General features: G+C 40.3%; 1 protein-coding gene across 1 annotated transcript in view; it reads left to right on the forward strand.

The window, feature by feature from the left end:
- Positions 1-16,694, forward strand: part of LOC135480100 (protein transport protein Sec16A-like) — a 40,730-nt gene that overhangs the window by 18,499 nt on the left and 5,537 nt on the right. The window contains 13 exon segments of the mRNA XM_064759856.1: positions 956-1,009; positions 3,095-3,181; positions 3,954-4,061; positions 4,786-5,128; positions 6,245-6,337; positions 6,991-7,163; positions 7,841-8,011; positions 9,279-9,389; positions 10,075-10,177; positions 10,780-10,851; positions 11,597-11,737; positions 13,187-13,287; positions 15,960-16,019. Coding sequence (XP_064615926.1) covers positions 956-1,009; positions 3,095-3,181; positions 3,954-4,061; positions 4,786-5,128; positions 6,245-6,337; positions 6,991-7,163; positions 7,841-8,011; positions 9,279-9,389; positions 10,075-10,177; positions 10,780-10,851; positions 11,597-11,737; positions 13,187-13,287; positions 15,960-16,019 — 1,617 coding nt within the window.

Raw genomic sequence — 16,694 nt, forward strand, 5'->3', positions numbered from 1 at the left:
TTTGGTTCCGACGTTACGACACGGTTGTGATAATGACAACTTTGGTTCTGACGTTACGACACGGTTGTGATAATGACAACTTTGGTTCCGACGTTACAACACGGTTGTGATAATGACAGCTTTGGTTCTGACGTTACGACACGGTTGTGATAATGACAGCTTTGGTTTTGCCGTTACAACATGCTTGCGATGTCCCTTTGTGCCGTGACATGGTTATTATACTGAGCCGGTTGGACAGATCACTGCATTTTTACATCTACATTAAAATATACTAATCACTGTCATGCATTATTGATGACTTCTTTCCTGACCTGTGTATTTCAATGTATGAAAGCCCTTTTTTGTGAATAATTTTCAGTGTTCTGTATACACTGTACCCACCCATATTATTTATTGATTTGATTGGAGTGTTACGCCGTACTCAAGAATGTTTCACTTATACGACGGCAGTCAACATTATGGTGAGTGGAAACTGGGCAGAACCTGGGGGGAACCCACAAGAATCTGCAGCTCGCTGGCAGACCTTCCCAAGTACGCCCACTCGTGTTAGTCTTCAGAATGAAGGAATAATGAAGTGGTAATGTTGAAATTTGAAATTCCCGCCTTGGTTGGCAGAACTTCAGTTGCTTCAGCTGATCATTTCTACTGCCAGTTAGATCAGATCCTCTTCACTTTGTCAGTAGCACTCTACCTAGTACTCCAGCCGTGTGGACAGTGCTGCACAAACAAGTCTCCTGTAGCTATTTGTATAGTTTGAGGATTTATGTATCATGCATCATTACTGTGAAGTTTATGGATGCACTAACCAAACTTTCAGTTGCATATGCCAGCAGTTAGTTGTTAACTTTGAGCCCTGATAATGTATCACATGCCAGTGCTGTTGTCTATGTTTTTATTTACTTGTCTATGGTTTTGTTTACCTGTCTATTTTTTTGTTTACTTGTCTATGTTTCAGCCGTATAAATTTCTCTATGCTTGTCGGATGGCAGAGTTTGGATTTACCCATGCTGTGAGTATCACAAATGTTCAGGTGACATGAGTGTTTTGGGGCTTACGTGTAAAGTTCATGTAGACGCCACTGTGAGTTACCTCCCCTGATGGACTTGACCTGGCGGAAAATATGCTAAAGTGTTATAAATAACACGGACGTCAGTTTTTCAACCATGTTATTTTTGTTTGAAACTGAGAGAAATAATAGAAAGTATACATGCCTTTCATTAAATATGAAGTCAAAAATATGTCAATGGTCATGAAGTTCACAAATTAAACTTTAGGGCAGAAGCACAGGAGATATAAATAGGCTGCTGTACTGTGCATGTTATATTGTTACAGATACTTTAAGGCTTCTTTTGAAATGATAATAAGTTCACTAATATTCACGGCCTCAAATAGATTTTCATAGATTGTCACACAATCGCTTTGTTTTCTGAAGTTTTGCTGTTACATGCTTGCCATGCCCTGGACAAGTGAGATGTCTGAATGTACACGGCTTCAAATAGATTTTCATAGATTCTCGTACAATCACTTTGATTTCTGAAGTTTTGCTGTTACATGCTTGCCATGCTGTGGATGCGTGAGGTGCCTGAATGTACACGGCTTCAAATAGATTTTCATAGATTCTCGTACAATCACTTTGATTTCTGAAGTTTTGCAGTTACATGCTTGCCATGCTGTGAATGCGTGAGGTGCCTGAATGTGTGCGGCCTCAATTAGATTTTCGTAGATTGTCACACAATCACTTTGATTTCTGAAGTTTTGCTGCTACATGCTTGCCATGCCGTTGACGAGTGAGATGTCTGAATGTGTGCGGCCTCAAATAGATTTTCATAGATTCTCATACAATCACTTTGTTTTCTGAAGTTTTGCTGTTACATGCTTGCCATGCCATGGACGAGTGAGATGTCTGAATGTGCACGGCCTCAAATAGATTTTCATAGATTCTCATACAATCACTTTGTTTTCTGAAGTTTTGCTGTTACATGCTTGTCATGCCATGGACACGTGAGGTGCCTAAATGTGTTGGCCTCAAATAGATTTTCATAGATTCTCACACAATCACTTTGTTTTCTGACGTTTTGCTGTTACGTGCTTGCCATGCCATGGACGAGTGAGATGTCTGAATGTGTGCGGCCTCAAATAGCTTTTTATAGATTCTCACACAATCACTTTTTTTTCTGAAGTTTTGCTGTTACATGCTTGCCATGCCGTGGACGAGTGAGATGTCTGAATGTGCGCGGCCTCAAATAGATTTTCATAGATTCTCACACAATCACATTGATTTCTGAAGTTTTGCAGTTACATGCTTGCCATGCCGTGGACACATGAGGTGCCTGAATGTGCGTGGCCTCAAATAGATTTTCATAGATTCTCACACAATCACTTTGTTTTCTGATGTTTTGCTGTTACGTGCTTGCCATGCCGTGGACAAGTGAGATGTCTGAATGTGTGCGGCCTCAAATAGCTTTTTATAGATTCTCACACATCGCTTTGATTTCTGAAGTTTTGCTGTTACATGCTTGCCATGCCGTGGACACATGAGGTGCCTGAATGTGCGTGGCCTCAAATAGATTTTCATAGATTCTCACACAATCACTTTGTTTTCTGATGTTTTGCTGTTACGTGCTTGCCATGCCGTGGACAAGTGAGATGTCTGAATGTGCGTGGCCTCAAATAGATTTTCATAGATTCTCGTACAATCACTTTGTTTTCTGAAGTTTTACTGTTACATGCTTGCCATGCCATGGACACATGAGGTGCCTGAATGTGCGTGGCCTCAAATAGATTTTCATAGATTCTCACACATCGCTTTGATTTCTGAAGTTTTGCTGTTACATGCTTGCCATGCTGTGGACACATGAGGTGCCTGAATGTGCGTGGCCTCAAATAGATTTTCATAGATTCTCACACAATCACTTTGTTTTCTGATGTTTTGCTGTTACGTGCTTGCCATGCCGTGGACAAGTGAGATGTCTGAATGTGCATGACCTCAAATAGATTTTCATAGATTCTCACACATCGCTTTGATTTCTGAAGTTTTGCTGTTACATGCATGAACTCGTGTTACAGATCTGCTGTGTTCTGTTTGTTCATATAGGCACTACATTACTGTGAAGTGATAGCCAGCACTGTCAATCAGGCACCCGGCGTTTATCCCCTGCCCTTCGTCAAACAACTTTGTGATGTGAGTATCCATGTAAATGGACTTGACAGTTACATGTACATGTACAATGATATATTCTCTAAGCAATAACCTTATAAGCAATCATATCTCAAAATGTCTGGAGCAATAGTTTACACATCAACCATTCCGGCCATACGTGTTAAGGTCTGCCAGCCACCTGCAGATGGTTGTGGGTTTTCCCTGGGTTCTGCCCGGTTTCCTGCCACCATAATGTTGACCATCGTAGTATGAGTGAAATATTCTTGAGTACGCCGTAAAACACCAGTCAAATAAATAAATAAATAAATACACACCAACCAATTGTGAACCATATGTTGACCTACATGTATATATGTGAAATCATGCCTGCTGTTCTGGAAATGTAACAATCATGTACTCATCAATATCACACATGCATCATAGGCTAGCTGCTTTATCTTCTGAAATGTTACTATTGTAACATGAATTGGAACAATTGATTTGATAATTAATTTAGTATTTATAAATTTTGTACATTTATCTTCGTCTCAATGGTCATGCCAATTGAATTATTATGACCCAAATGCTAAAGGACATACAAGCACATGTACATTTGTACTAAAGGACATACAAGCACATGTACATATGTACTAAAGGACATACAAGCACATGTACATATGTACTAAAGGACATACAAGCACATGTACATATGTACTAAAGGACATACAAGCACATGTACATGTGTACTTATGCATTAATTAAGGTTAGGATTAATGGAGAGTGTGTTTAATGTATATTTGTTTTCCTGTCGTAGCTGTCATGCCGATTGAAGTATTACGATCCTCAGAGACAAGAGATGGGGTATGATCTAGAGGATCCCTACTGGCTTCAGCAGCTACAGAGGTCGTGTCATGGGTTAGAGGTCAGTACAAAGGTCACTGAAGATACCGTTGTTCTCCCTTATCTTAACAGATTTGGCTGACTTTTTTTTTTGTTTTTGATTCGAACTTGAACATGAACACTTAGCAAACTATGAAATTTCGGAATATATTTACATCTCGGCTAGAACATCTCATCCTGGTTCTTACAGGGTATTTATGATAATTAATGTCAAGTTTTGTTATGCCTGAAATGCCAATCAAGTACAAGTGTTCACATTGTGTGTTATGAGTGAATGGTTCAAATGGATCAAGACCTTTTCAGGTTATTTCTTTTCAGGCCCCATCTTTTCAGGCCCCATCTTTTCAGGCCTTACATTTTTAGATTCTATATTTTCAGGCCCTTGTTTTGCATGTCCTGGTAACTTTTTACTAAGTTCACAGTGTCTGGGTTGAAATACCAATTTTTAAAGATGAAGTAGTGAGAAAGTTTGCATGACCAGGTTTTGTGAAATGCAATTCTGTACTGAATATCCAGATAATACAAGTTTCCAGTTTGTCAAACATCATAAAGCGGGTCTTCCGTTTGGGGTCTTCTGGACAATTTTCACCTCAGTCTGAGCCCTATATTGAGTGGCAGCAGCACTTTTGACACCATGGACCCCAAGCAGTAATTCATTCATTTTATTACTTTTCAACTATATGTTTATTTGTAAGCTGCACACATACATACAGCAATCTCTCTCTGTTCTCATGTTCATCGATTAGGATGGTTCAATCCAGCCCATATCCGGTACAGCCACGCCCCTTGGTTACGGTACGACAACTGGTAGTAGTGAGAGTGGGGAGATAGCCGGGCTAACAATGGCTGGCGACCCGAGGTACATGCAGTACCAGGGAGTTGCGGAGGAGGACAGTGCTTATCAGGCAGGCTACACAGCCGAGCAGTGGGCACAACAACAACAACAACAACAAGTCACTCAGGAAGGGGGGGAGGTCACAGGTCAAGGAGACCAGCTACCTTACTCAACATACTCAGGGGAGACAACTCAACAACAGATGGATCCTAACTACTCTAACCAGACATATGACCCCAACCAGTATAACCAGGGTAAGTAACACTGAGAAAATAATAAACACAATCTACTAGGGTAATTTTTTTTTAAACATTATTTGTTAATAATTGGAAAAAATATAAATCATCTTGCTTTGGCTGACTGAAAACATTAAAAATGCATTGTGGTGGTAACCTGGATGCTTGTATAAAGTCTTCTTCAGGGCCTCCAAGGTAGAGGGGCTAGCACACCAGCATAGAGCAGTGACTCAGGAGCTGTAGCTGTGATTTCAAGTCCAGCTCATGCTGGCTTCTTCTCCTGCTGTACGTGGGTCAGGGAAGCTTGCAGATGGTAGTGAATTTTCCCTGGGAGCATGGTATCCTCCCACCATCATGCTGGCTGTCATCATATAAATGATATATTCTTGAGTACAATTCAAATCACCAATCACATATATTGATTTATTTACTTGATTTGTGTTTTGCATCACATTCAAGAATATTTCACTAATGCGACAGCATTATAGTGGGAGGAAACCGGGCAGAGGCTGGGAGAAACCCACAACCATCTGCAGGTTGCTGGAAAACCTTCCCACTTACAGCCGGAGGGGAAGCCAGCATGAGCTGGACTTGAACTCACAGTGGCCACATTGGTGAGAGACTCCTAGGTCATTACGCTGCGCTAGTGTGCTAACCAACTGAGCCACGGAGGCCCCTCACCAATCAGATAAATAAATAAATGTAAGGTTTTTAATCTCTGTTGTGCTTCTTTGTTACTCTGTTCCAGAATAATTGTGGCTTAAAATGTATTATCATTGTTTTAGTAGCATAGCAAGCTTCAGCCTGGAAATAAGCCACAGGACATGGAAAGTGACCTGCACTCCAATATTAATTTGCCAGGAGCTAACTATTTGGTTTAGGACCAAACTGCTGTGCTTTTATGAATATAAACCTCTATGAAAACTTGTTTTCCTGATAGGGGTAGCTAGAAAATTTGTTGATCATGTAACAATATATGTTTAAAAATGATTTTCAGGCTTGTACAAGCACACTGTACAGCATCTAAACATATGTACATCCATCTAAACAAATGTACATACAACTAAACACATGTACATACATCTAAACACATGTACATACATCTATACTATGCATGTTTCCTTTCTTGTTCAGGTTACAACTACGGATATCAGCAGCCTGATGGCGCGTATGGTTATTCTGGTCAGACTGGATATGACGCAGGAGTGGAAAAGCGATATTTTCAAGGTCAGTGTTAAATGTGCCTGACACTTGTGTACATTGAGCTGTGGTAAATGACCCCCCAAATTTTGATCTTCATATATGGTGTGCTTCTGATCAAGCATATTCTGAAAATAATGTTGTGTGTAGACTGACCAACACAACCAACATAGTTTTGTTTCCACAATCAGATTAAAAATGTGCATAAATTTTCACTGAAAGGTGCTCTTTTGGATGCAAAAAGGTTGTGGATGTAGGGTAAGCTCTGTGGTTCTGTGTAGACTCATAAAATTATACTGTTTGTGTTGTCTCCAAAATCAGATTTATTTGATTGGTGTTTTACCCCGTAGTCAAGAATATTTCACTCTTACGACAGCTGCCAGAACTATGGTGACAGGAAACTGGGCAGAGCCCGGGGGAAACCCACAACCATCCGCAGGTTGTTGGCAGACATTCCCACTTACAGCCGGAGAGGAAGCCAGCATGAGCTGGCCTTGAACTCACAGTGACCACATTGGTGAGAGGCTCCTGGGTCATTATGCTGTCAAATTAAAAATGTGCATAATATGCACTGAAAGTTGCCACTTCATATGTGAAAAGATTGAGGAATTAGGGTAGGTGTTAATATGATGTATCTGTAATGAAGACTTCTTCAAAATCATGTGGTCGTGTATCCACAGATTCCAGTGCACCGTCTGACTCGGGTTTTGTCGGTGATCCTACCACTTACGGTGCCAGACGCTACAGCGTATCCGGTGTGCCTGCCACGCAAATGGCAGATGATGTTGACGGGAACTTAGCTGCTTCCTCCAACAGTGATTATTGGGGCGCATCGAGCAACACTACGAATAAGGTGAGGTTAGGATGTGTTAGTCACACCACATGAAGTTCTTATTATCAGACACAGTGTCAACAACTGTATCCAACAGGCAAACGCAGAGAATTTATGTCCTGCTCTAAGTATGCAAACCTTGTGTATAGGTCCAACTGGTGTTCAACTGGATCACTTGATAAATAAACAAATTTTAGTTAAATTGGGATCATGTTTGAACAGTCAGAATCAAGAAAGTCATCAGATATCCAGAATCTGTGCATGGCTCTTGTTAGTTATTGAACTTGGTCTGGGTTTACACATAATGGCCTGCAGGCAAACTTATATCCAAATCAAACCACACTCGGGTGAGTTTGCACAGAAACAATAGCATGACAGATGGTCAGACATACAAATTGATATGTCCTCCTCGCAGACGGATGGAATAATAAAAATATTTTCCCTTTACTTTTGAAGACTTTTTAGTGTTTGAATTTTATTAAAGGTGGGCATTATTGACACCATTTTTATGTTTTCATTGGGTATCAGAGCCACACATTTTGGAAATGAAGTGGGAGTTTGAAATCTGCACCATGTTTTTTGAGGATGGAGTGTCGAGATGAGTGTCAGAATATTAAAATAGCACAGTTATGATAAGGTATCGTAATTTCAAGTTCTAGCCCCTCATGACTTTTCCTCTTGACTCTCTACTTCTCTAGGTTCACGGTGGTCCAGTACGCCAAAGAACAGTGTCGGGTGGAAGCTCCTTGTCATCCGGACGTCCTCGCACCCTCTCCGGGAGCAGCTCGCATTCCATTAAGGCGTCGCCTTACTCTAACAAGTCAGTTCAGCCCATTCAAGCCATGAATGCTGCAGGCCAACATAAAAAGGTTAATCCCTATCTTAATCTCTCTGCCTATAATTAAAATCGAAAAAAAACTCTCTCTATTTATCGCATGGATGCCGCTGGCCCGAGTAAAGTCTTAATCAGATTTTTTCTCTTTTCTCATTGCTCCCTGTCTGTGTATAAAATCGAATAAAGACCAGCCCAGGCAACCAGTGAACATTGTGATTAGTATGGATTTGTTTTCTTTGCTTTTGCACCATCTTGAATCTTTCTTGTGTTGCCTGTGTGTATGAAATTGAGTGAAGCCTATCCTATTCAAACCATGACCTTTGTAGACCAAAAGCTGCAAAGCATAAAACACCAATCAAATAAATATATAAATGTAGGTCAAAATAGGGTGACAGATTTTTTTTTTAATGCCTTAATCTTCCAGCCTGTGTTAGTCAAACACATGTAGCAAATCAAGTTGCACACATCGCTGTAAATCTGGGACTGAACTTACATACCATTAAAGATGTTATTGGTCAGCCAGAGCACTCTGTAGCCTCTCCCCATAGAACTAACTGCTGTTATTGGTCAGCCAGAGCACTCTGTAGCCTCTCCCCATAGAACTAACTGCTGTTATTGGTCAGCCAGAGCACTCTGTTGCCTTTACCCATAGAACTAACTGCTGTTATTGGTCAGCCAGAGCACTCTGTAGCCTCTCCCCATAGAGCTAACTGCTGTTATTGGTCAGCCAGAGCAGTCTGTAGCCTCTCCCCATAGAACTAACTGCTGTTATTTGTCAGCCAGAGCACTCTGTAGCCTCTCCCCATAGAACTAACTGCTGTTATTGGTCAGCCAGAGCACTCTGTAGCCTCTCCCAATAGAACTAACTGCTGTTATTGATCAGCCAGAGCACTCTGTAGCCTCTCCCCATAGAACTAACTGCTGTTATTGGTCAGCCAGAGCACTCTGTAGCCTCTCCCCCATAGAACTAACTGCTGTTATTTGTCAGCCAGAGCACTCTGTAGCCTCTCCCCATAGAACTAACTGCTGTTATTGGTCAGCCAGAGCACTCTGTAGCCTCTCCCCATAGAACTAACTGCTGTTATTGGTCAGCCAGAGCACTCTGTCACCTCTCCCCATAGAACTAACTGCAATTCAAAGTGTAAGTGCAGTGAATATGTCATTAAAAAAACAGGCAAATAAGTAAATAAATAACTAAATGAAGAAATTATAACATAACTTGAGGGATATTTTCTTTCAAAATCACAAAGGGGAAGAAGCTTTAAAATTTATTGTAGTATGCTATTGTGTTATTCCCCTAGGCTCACAACAACAACAACGCTGGGGGCGGTATACTGAGTTTCCTGGCTAGCAAACTTACCTTCTCTACACCAAAGAATGAGATGAAGCTACCCAAGGATGAGAACCCATCTGTGAGTGTAACATTTGAGTCTGGCAAAATGTTATTTTGTAAAAATTAGCTCTAAAAATGGACATTTCAGGTCAAACACAGTACACATATACTTGAGGTAAACAGGCCTGCCTGGTAGATGCAAAACACTATTCACTTTACAAGTACCTTTTCAAAACATAGTAATTTAAAAAGAAGATTCAAAACTTTATTAGTCATAATGATATGCTTTACTGGCCAGCTCTCTTTGTTTCAAAGTTTTTAGGATTGCTGTGCTCACTCATGTAAAGTTAAGCTTCAGTTGTACTATACTGACGCACCTTGGAAATGTAAATCCTAAAAGATTTTGAAATTTTTGTATAGTCCAGACATTCAGCGAGAATATTGAGATAAACATATGTGTGAGTGATACAGACTTATTCTGATCAGGACAGTATTCTCTTGTGGTTCACTGAAAGGTAAACCACACCTTCCAAGTGTATTATATATTTTCAAAGTGTGTCTTATGATTTTGTGAAAGCCAAAGATGCCAAAGATTCAAGTTCAGTTTTCAATGTGATAGGCTTGCTGCAATTGTTGAATCAAAAAGTTAAAAAAAATTAAGTGTTAGATTTCCGTTTCTGTTTAATTTTGTCCTTGGCTGAAAATATAACATAGTAGCATCTCAAAAAACTGAACCTGTAACTGGTTTTGTGTAATTCATACAGATCATCTGGGATCCAGTAAAGAACAGATGGGTGAATACTGATGGTGGGGAGGAGGAGCAAGAGACGCCCGCAGCCCCACCCCCTACAGATTCACAGCTGACAGGTGAGGCTGACCATTTAGTATGAAGCAGGGGCCTTACTGGCTCTGAGTTCCTGCAATTATCACAGCCTTCACCTGTGATCCTGCTAGCCACTGGCGTAAAAGAGAAATATTATTGAGGACGCCATAAAAGACTAAATCAAATAAATAAATGAATAACTAAACCAGGGATGCTTTATGTTGGAGCCCAGTTCATGCTGCTGGGTCTGTAGCTTTAAGTTAGATGGTATATAAGGTACCTGGTTAACATTGTTCATTTACTGCTGTTGTTTCTTGTGAAGTAAAGTGAGCAAAATATTATAAGTGAAAACTGATGATCTTGTGTGTTTTTGTTCCTACAAACTGTAATGGTGAAAAAAGACATATGATAACAGTATGTGGTGGTGGCAGCTGGTAAAGTTTTATGCTAGATGTCAGCAACACATACATGTGTGTGGTTGGACATATTTTGTTCTTGTGTGTCTACGGTGCCAAGAGTAACACTTAGGACATACAGCCTCATAATAACATCAAACATAGATTAAGCTAGAATTTGAAATCAGTTCACATGCTGTGCACATCTGCAAATAAATTCATTTCCGGTTGTACTGATGTGTCTATTGTAGGTCCAGCTGGGTCTGGGGCAGGAAGCATGGGCCCTCCAGGAGGAAATAGATTCCAGAAACCAACTGCCAGGGGTAAGAGTTTTACATCAAGTTTTATACTGAAGCATACAGGTAGATTAGTCCATTAGAATAGTACAGAAGCTTCCTGCACATCATGTGTTACGTCACAGCATTTTGTCTGCTGGTATATTTCCACATACATGTATTTGTAACATTTTTTGTTCTTGCCATAGGCTCCATTTTATATATTTGAACAGCCCCCACACCTTTGATATGGGAGAGTTACGTGTACATCAGGGGAGGTAATTCAGTTTGGCCCTGTTGCCTGTACAGTGTACACCAACAGTGTGTTTGCTGCTTTAATTATCTTCCATGCCAGGACATGGTGAATAGCAGTGATTGTTACATTGTAGGTACCAGTAGTGTATAAATAGTGAGTGTGTTGTGGTTGTGTGGAAAAAGACGATCGTCCTTCAATCGTAAGAACATGCGAGTTACATGTACTGTTTTGTCGCTCACAGCAAATTTGTACATTTCTTCTTTTTCACAACTCGTGGAGCCTTGTGGCATTAGGTGCTGTGCTAAACACAGAGTTGAAGACCCCTTGTCGTCCATGCAATATTCATGAAGGGTTCAGATTAATGTGTCATGCATGGAAATGCATTTCACTCCAGTTTCCTCCATCCATAAAACTAACCTCCTTCATATAAGTGAAAAATTTCGTGACTACAGCATTGAACAACAATCTGATAAATAAACAAATAGTGCAACTTTTATGCTGTCTCTTTTGTCATTGTTCATATGCTGTCTTACTCAGGTGCTCGTAGCCGTTATGTAGATGTCCTCAACCCAGGTTCTTCATCCTCTGCATCTGCCGGGGCCAGTGTCCCCACCAGCTTGTTCTCTGTCTTACCCACGTCCACGTCGACCGCACAGAATATCTTTGTACCTGGTGCAGGTGAGTCGCACACTGTCTATAGATTGCAGTTTATTAGTTCAAACAACTGGTTTGTAGATTGCCGTTTGTTGGCCCAAACAGCGGGTTTATACATTGCTGTTTGCTAGCCCAAACAGCTGGTTTATACATTGCTGTTTGTTAGCCTAAGCAACTGGTTTATATGTTGCTTTTTGTTGGCCCAAACAACTAACTTATAGACTGCTGTTTTTTAGCCCAAACAACTGGTGTATAGACTGCTATTTGTTAGCCCGATCAACTCATCTATAGACTGCTGTTTGTTAACCCCGAAGAACTGGTTTATAGACTGTTGTTTGTTAACCCAAACAAATGGTTTATAAGCTGCTGTTTGTTACCCTAAACAACTGGTTTATAGACTGCTGTTTGTCAGCCCAATCAACTCATTTATAGACTGCTGTTTGTTAACTCAAACAACTGGTTTAAACTGCTGTTTGTTAGCCCCCCCCCCCCCCTCCAGCAGTCTATCCATTACTCCCTCCCCCCCCCCTAAAAAAAAGAACAGGTTTATCGGTTGTTTTTTGTTAGCCAAAAACACAACTGTTCTATAGGTTGCTGTGATTCTAATTTAAATTCATTCCTTACGTACTTCAAAGGGCGTTGTTTCTCAAATGTGAAGTTTTTGTGGTTACGTTGAGCAAGGTGCTATGCTGCCGATCACACTTCTTCTGAACATCATGAGTTCTGACCTTGTTTCCACAAACATAACTGAAAATGTCCAAGTGACCTTTATACTTACAACAAATGCAACGCCCAAATAAACATGCGGGAAAGTTTTATCAGTAACTTGCCAGCGCTTAGTGGTTTACACCGTGCACTCTGTTACTATTACCCAGGTTTCTTTCACCCATAATACTGAAAACCATCGTGTGAGTGAAGACCCTGGAGTATGGCTTTAAACAACAGTCACATAAAGAAGGAGAAGCTTAGGCTTTGTCCCAAGGGTCATTGGTAAAACCCAAACAGGGTTACTAGGTTACATTCAGATGCAAACATCCAGAAGAAGTGTTATGTAGCAGAAGGAATTGATGAACAAAAGATTTATTTATTTACTTATTTGAAGAATATTTCACTTATACGACTGCAGCCAGCATTATGGTGGGAGGAAACCGGACAGAGCCTGCGGAAACTTACGACCATCCGTAGGCTGCTGGCACACGTTCCAACGTACAGGCGGAGAGGAAGCCGACATGAGCTAGACTTGAACTCAAAGCAACCACATTGGTGAGAGGCTTGTGGGTCATTACGCTGCGCAAGCATGCTTACCAATTGAGCCACGGAGGCCGTGAACAAAGAGACAATCTTTGTATATATGTGTTGTTCTCAGAAGCAAAGGTCTCCCCATGACTACCAGTTTGTCAGAAGGACACAAATTCAAGAAAGTCTACGGATCTGAATAATTACATATCTTTAATGTGTCTTCTAACATTTCAGTTCCAAGCAGTGATGCCAGCTCGGCAACAAACCCTGGAGGTAGTGAGGCAACCCCGGCCCCGGTGCTTTCAGTACCAAGCGACACATCCACTGGGAATGAGGTAAGTGTCTTTCAAGGACTCTCTCTAGCTCATTCTGTCAATTTGCTTTATTCTTGGTACAAATGATCGCCCCCTAACCTTTGGGGTTTCGGTTTGAAGTCCAGTTCTTGGTTTGGTTCTGCTATATCGTGACACAATTTTAAAAGGCTTTGGTTTTCCAGATGGCCTTTGGTTTCCAAGCTGTGTGAAAACCCAACATTCTTTGCTGTCATGCTGTGGTGCTCATGATCTATATGTATTTCTTTGCTTTACGAACAAAGCTGTGCAAAAACTGTCATGTATTACAGAAGAGAACAAAAGAGTCCCCCACTTCGGCTTGGACTGACTTGTTTAAAATTCATGCTTCTCCAGTTCTGGGAATACCTAGGTGGATATGATTTGACTGAGTTGACATATGAAGCCATGATTCAAGTGAAAGGTGTTTAAAACCATGACATCATTTGTGACTATATATGTATACTGAACAAAGATATTAACGCATAAAGCAGTTTTTATTTTGTTTTTTCTCAGTATTAAATAACGTGTTAACTCAATAATTAGGTAATGGGTAATCACAGTTCACGCTCTTCGTGATGCTGTTAGTGGACACTCCCGGCCCTGAGTGCTGTGAACTGTGATAATCTACCACCCTGTTTTCACGCTGCCATAACATCTGAATTATTGCCTTGAAACATGAAAATCTGGTGGAAAGTGAAGCCACAATTGATCATGAATACCTACCGTAATTGTTGAGTTAACGCATTATTTAATACTGAGGGAAAGCAATATAAAATTGCTTTGCGCGTTTGTATTTTTGTTGAGTATATATACTTCAGTGAGAAAATTGGAAAGTGGCGAAGTTTTTTGCTCTTTTTCAAATATAACTTGTTGTATGTCTGAGTATGAATTGGAATTGGGTAATTACATCCATATTGGTGAACGTTAATCCGGAGTGTACATAGGAATTGTAGATGTCTTCACACATGTAGTTCTTCTGTGCTTGAGGAGGAAAGTGGACAGAACAGAAAGTCTGAGCATAGCCAAGTCAGAACATGGCTTAGACAAGCTGTAATCACTGTTTCTAAAATATGTTCACCTGTGTTTTAGTAAGCCAGTTGCAACTTGCCCCGTAGGACATACTAACAAGTTACATGTAGTTAACCTGCTGATTTAATTATTTATTTGATTACTGTCTTACACCATACTCAAGAATTTTTCACTTATGTGACAGTGGTCAGCATTATAGTGAGAGGAAACTTGGCAGGGCCTGAGGTAAACCAAAGACCATATGCTGGCTGCTGGATTGCAGATTTATCTGGAATTCAGGGATTTTTTTAGCATATTAAATTCTGGTACCATTGAAAATTATGGGAAGTTGACTAAATTTTATGTAAAATTTGGCAATTTTCAGCTTTTAAAAACGCAGATCTTTCCCTTTCTTTGTACTGTACAATTTATATTTGCACTAAGTTTTCTGTTCCAATAAACTTTTTGATTGACAGCTAGTAAGTATTTACCTGGATGGTATTGCCATATTGCATATTTGTCATCATGTACCTTCATGGCAAGCCTCCTGATTGGTCGTCCACACCAGCATATACACATGTACATTAAGACAGTGCGCTTAACCTTTGAATTACTTTTAGAATTTCAAAGTCATGATACCTGGGGTCAAACCTGATCCAAGGACTTAAGAAATGGTACTTGTCGCTGTTTCCCCTTCATATTGATACTTCATTGGCCGCAGCAATTTGGCAGCATGGATTCTCCCTGCCACAAGAAGACACATTATATATACACACACACCTAATGACTCCTCGAGGTCTGAGGACAGAAAAGACTGTTAAGTTTGACGTAAAACCTCAAGCATGCATACTTTTAAAGTTGCTCATGTCGGAGTTCATATTTGCTTCATAATATTTTTTTATATTTCAAAAACTGCTAATATGTAAAGTAAACTACTTTAAAATTCATGTAAACTTGTGTGGATTCACTGCTGGAACCTCCAGAGCGGAGTAATATAGATTGTGGCACATGTGGGCTTGCATGACCTTTTAAGTACTTTCTCATTCTAGGTTTAGAATTCAAGATGTGTTCAAATTAACCTGCATAATGGCTGTCATCATAATACTTTGAGTAGAAGGTTGCCCTTCAATAGCAGCCATGTACTTATACGTAGACTTAAATAAAGTTTAAGTATGGGAACTTTGGTAACTGTAGGTGGCAACCTGCTAAGTCTATTTGTTCTTACAAACGTAGCTAGCTGCAGGAATAACTTGATGAGTTAAATGAACCTCATGCTGCGTATATCAGCTGACTTGTACTGCCATTTCATCACAAGATCAGTATTCTTAGTTGTGTTGATTGATTGATTGGTGTTCAATGCTGTGCTAAAGAACTTTTCACTGATGGGACGGTAGCCGGGATTGAAGTTGGAGGAAACTGGCCGCGGATTGCTCAGAGTAAACCGCTTATAGTACCAGCCAGGTACTGGACAAACCTCTAGACTTAAAATCACTGCTAAAACACTGAGGGCTACATGTAAATTCGAACTCACAACCTCATTACCAAGGGCCTTAAGCGTTTAAGTCATACGCTGAGTGGCTTTGGATGTGTGTGAACAGTTCCAGTAAAATAGTCCTTCGCCTCCACATGTGTCCACAGTGTATAGTGGTATGGTTTTCTTTTTCCAGCATTCACGATCCAGTTCATTAAGTTCGCTCTCCCGAGAAGTTCAACAATTTACACAACAGGTAACTTGGCAGCTGAAAGATGCTGTCATACTAAATGGCGAAGCTGCTTTACTTCATCTGTCCATACTTGTACTGGCCGTGTACATATGTTAACACCTTCTGCTACTTACCCACTTCATATCAAGATGAATAGTATACTGCCCACGAATATCTTTATAGACCTACACGTAATGGTCATGTGCTGACCCTATCTTTCTATCTATGCTGTATGTACATCCACTCTTTATATTCACCCTACCCATAAATACTGACCCATTTATTATACATATATCATAAACTGCCCAGCATTAACCGTAGTAATAATACATAGTAAATGACAACTACCCCTATGTTAGAGATCGTATTAAACACTCGCAACGATATGATGTCATTGGCCTAATGGCTGACTGATAGACCTTGATAGTCACAATTGGTATACTGAGTATGGAGCGACGAGTCGCGAGGCCATGAGGCGGGGAGGTCCGCCTCTTTTTGCCAAAATAAAGAATTCACAAACAAACACAAGAACGGCTTCAGTCCCCATTGTATGAGTGAGACAGAAACCATTTAATCACGCTATCGAAATATTATTTATTCATTCGATTGATGTTATATGCTTGCCTACTGAAGAAAATTTGTCTTAAACGAGGAACATGTTTTTACATGTCTGAAATAGAAGGTGAAGTTCGGTACAGA

The sequence above is a fragment of the Liolophura sinensis genome, chromosome 13 (genome assembly GCF_032854445.1).
Source record: "Liolophura sinensis isolate JHLJ2023 chromosome 13, CUHK_Ljap_v2, whole genome shotgun sequence".
NCBI lineage: Eukaryota > Metazoa > Mollusca > Polyplacophora > Chitonida > Chitonidae > Liolophura > Liolophura sinensis.